Below are 3,666 nucleotides of genomic sequence, written 5' to 3'. Positions count from 1 at the left end.
GAAAACAGATCAGCCAATATCATAATGCCCCTATATAAATCAATGGTGCGACCTCATTTGGAATACTGTGTGCAATTCTGGTCACCACACCTTAAAAAGGATATTATAGCTTTGGAAAAAGTGCAGAAAAGGGCAACTCGAATGATAAAAGGGTTGGAACACTTTCCCTATGAGGAAAGGTTAAGGCGCTTAGGGCTCTTCCGCTTGGAGAAATGATGACTGAGGGGTGACATGATTGAGGTTTATAAGATTATGCATGGGAAAGAGCAGGTAGAGAAAGAGGTACTTTTCTCCCTTTCTCAAAATACAAGAACTCGTGGGCACTCCATGAAATTGCTGAGCGGTTGGTTTAGAACGGATAAGAGGAAGTACTTCTTCACCCAAAGAGTGATTAACACTTGGAATTCACTGCCACATGAAGTGCTGGCGGCTACAAGCATGAACGGCTTCAAAAGGGAATTAGATAAGCATATGGAGCAGAGGTCCATCAGTGGCTATTAGCCACAAGGTATAGATAGGGACTCTGGGGCAAGTGATGCTCTGTCATCTTGGTGCTTGGGGGGGGTCAACAGTGGGAGGGCTTCTAATGTCCTGGCCCCACTGGTGGACCTCCTGATGGCACTGGTATTTCTGGCCACTGTGTGATACAGAGTGTTGGACTGGATGGGCCTTTGGCCTGATCCAACATTGGCATCTCTTATGTTCTTATGTTCTTATCCTTTTAGTCACCCTGTTTTTATCACAGTCAATGTGGTCAACCATTCCCCAACAATCCCCTACCAGAGGGGGCCGGAAGGGTGGGTCAACTCTCCTGGCCAGCAGGTCATCCCAGTTGATGTGTCGAAAGAACGGGTGCCTCTGAGAGGAGAAGATTAAAAAGTTAGTGCTACCCAGAACTTCCTGGAGTTCCTAAAATACGCGCGCACAGATCGTAACTCCACTTGCATATCTATGCTCTCTAATTCCTGCAAGACTGTGGATGTATTTTAGTCTGTGTGGGAAAATCACACTGCAGAGGATTTTTTAAAAACAGGATTACAGTAGAAACCCTTCCATGACTTCCCTTGTCCTACTGTGCTACTTGGCAAGTATGACAACAAGAAAGAAGAAAGACTGCTGTGCTAACCGATGCTACCATCATTACACTTCTAACTGGAATATCACGCAGAAAGGCTGGTTCCTCGAAATCCTCTAACCGCAGCTCTTTTACCTTGGTGACAAATTCTAGTCAAAGCAAACTCCCTTTATGTACAGAATCAGGGCCAGGCTGTATATTGTAGAAAATGCACAGGGTACAGCCCTCCATGGACGGCATGGCTTCAGGGACAGGGACTCACATGTCTGAGTTAGGGTTAGGGTCCCAGGTAAAAAACCCTCTTTTCCCATAGAAACCAAGCATGTCCTGATAGGATCCTTCTGCCTGGCAGGGATTTCTTTTCTTTTCTTTTTTTAACATGGGAAAAGAACGCACACGGCCCTCCACCGGTATCTGGAAACCTTCCGGAGGACCTCGCCAAGTGTTTCTTCTGGGTGTGCAGCTCAGCTTTCAGTGGCCTCAGACTAGATGGGAGATCCCAGCAGCAGCAGCACACCCTGTTTTGTCTAGGAATAAGCTGCTGCTTAATTCTTGTAAAGCATATCTGGAAAAGCTACACACCATAATAAAAGTCAACAGTGAATGACTTTCTTTCAGGTTTACTTCTCCCCTGAGCAGTAAAGAATGTAAACAACTTCTTCACCAAGCCTCCTGCCCTCCCAAAGCCAGGTATGACGCACCCACAAGTGAGTTACTAGGTATCAGCGATACAGTACTCTATGAACTAGGAAGAAGAGTCTTGGTGGAGGCAGACAGGATCCAGGACATTAGCTGGACATAATCTCCACATATAATTAAATATTATATGATGCAGAAGTCTAAATTGTGCAACCAAATTAAAGAATAAATGCAAATATTTATCATTTTGCATAAACCATTCTGCTTCCAAGTTACCAGGAAGCAAAGAACTTTGCAAAGCACGGAACACCCATCCATCAGAAATCCTGTTTTGAGGACAGGTCTTCTCATCCCTAATTGAGTTCCTGAGATTTCACTAGGTGTTCTCCTCACTAGAGATGTGAAGGCCTGGAAAAAAACCGGAAAAATTCGGGGGGGAAACCTTTTTCCCCGTTTTTCCCTGAAGCCTTTTTTGTTTTTTTCCGAAAAATTGAAAAAGACAAAAAATTGATTATGGATTGTTTTATTTTAACATGATGAATAAAATATTTTAAGACAAGGTGTTCAAATATTTTCCAAATCATTTTTAATATATATATGGTATCAGATTGATCTAATTTCTGTGCATTGAGGACAAGCAAGTCCTAGGTTACAACCTGAACTCTCCAATGCAAGAACAAGATGCATTTCTTCCTTTAGGAGGTGCTATTGACACAAGAAAAGAAAAAGGGTTTCAGTTTTGTTTTTGCATGTGGGTGGGTATACTGGCACTCAAACTTCACTGGGCCTCAAAGCACTGGAAGAAAATACAGAGCAACAAAAAGGACCTGAAAGTATATACTTAATTTTAAAAGGTAAGAGTTTTCATTTATCTGATTCCAGAAAACTAAATCATTTAGCTACATTAGTTTATCTTTATAACCTTTGTGTAAAAAATAATTTAATGACTACTAATCTGGTTCTTTACTTCCCTCCATCCACCTACAATAATTGTTTGGATACACTATATTTTTAATATGCTACTTGTGATAATTTCATGCCAAGTAAAATTGTCCATAGTCATATTTTATGTTCCTAAAGTAACAGAATGACTTTCAATCTGGAAAAGAAAAAAAAAGTGCTAATGTAGCTTTTTTTCCAAAAATTTCTGTTTTTTCCCAGGAAAAAACTGGGTTTTTTCCCGAGCTTCAAAATTTCCGGAAATTTTACATCTCTAGTCCTCACACAATTTAAAACTCATACTTGCAGCCACAAGGGCTAGGGCCCTCTGCCCAACGTGCCGCCCTGGACATGATACCCCTTGTGTAGCAAGATGCCTGCCCTGGAGTAAGCTGAGCCGTTGCCCCCTTCCCCCACCTTTACCTGCACATCTGCAGCATCACCAGGGCCACCCCCAATCCTCTGACTGGGATTTCTCTTGAGGAACTGGGGAGGGAAGACAACGCATGCAATAACAATCGTCTTGAGCACAGTGGGGGGGGAGGGGTCCACAGCCTTCGACCTCAGAGGTTTATGATGCCCTCCCTCCATGCACTGCTATGCATGCAGAGCTCATTGGCACCCCATGACTATAATAAACCTTTTCACTCAAAACAATGAACACAGGAACTCTAGAACAACAAAGGTTATCCAGAATGTCTATTAACAGCACTGCATCAACCAGTTAAGGGGGTCAGACTAGTCTCTGGGAGACCTGGATTCAAATCCCTGCCTGTGCCATGGAAGCTTACTGGGTGACCTTGGGCCAGTCACACTTTCTCAGCTTAACCTACCTCACAGGGTTGTGGTGAGGTTAACATGGAGGAGAGGAGAACATGGCAAGCCCCATTGGGGGGAAAGGTAGGATACAAACGGATTAAATAAAGTAGCCATCAATACTGGCTGCACACAACTTCACCGCAATGGTAAAGTCTCCGGGGGGGGGGGGGGGGGGGGGGGGGGAAAAAAAAAAC

General features: G+C 43.5%; 1 protein-coding gene across 1 annotated transcript in view; it reads right to left on the bottom strand.

Annotated features, from left to right (window-relative positions):
- Nucleotides 1-3,666, bottom strand: part of LOC107121293 (ribosomal protein S6 kinase beta-2-like) — a 27,435-nt gene that overhangs the window by 10,354 nt on the left and 13,415 nt on the right. The window contains exons 10-11 of the mRNA XM_015424191.1: nucleotides 3,077-3,139; nucleotides 781-858 (exon numbers count right to left, since the gene is read on the bottom strand). Of these exons, the coding sequence (XP_015279677.1) occupies nucleotides 781-858; nucleotides 3,077-3,139 (141 nt within the window). The remainder of the gene's footprint in view (nucleotides 1-780; nucleotides 859-3,076; nucleotides 3,140-3,666) is intronic.

Source organism: Gekko japonicus, unplaced genomic scaffold, assembly GCF_001447785.1.
Source record: "Gekko japonicus isolate JY-2015 unplaced genomic scaffold, Gekko_japonicus_V1.1 scaffold1380, whole genome shotgun sequence".
NCBI classification, from domain to species: Eukaryota; Metazoa; Chordata; class Lepidosauria; order Squamata; family Gekkonidae; genus Gekko; species Gekko japonicus.
The sequence above is the reverse complement of the archived record's forward strand: the minus strand, read 5'-3'. Positions and strand labels throughout refer to the sequence as shown.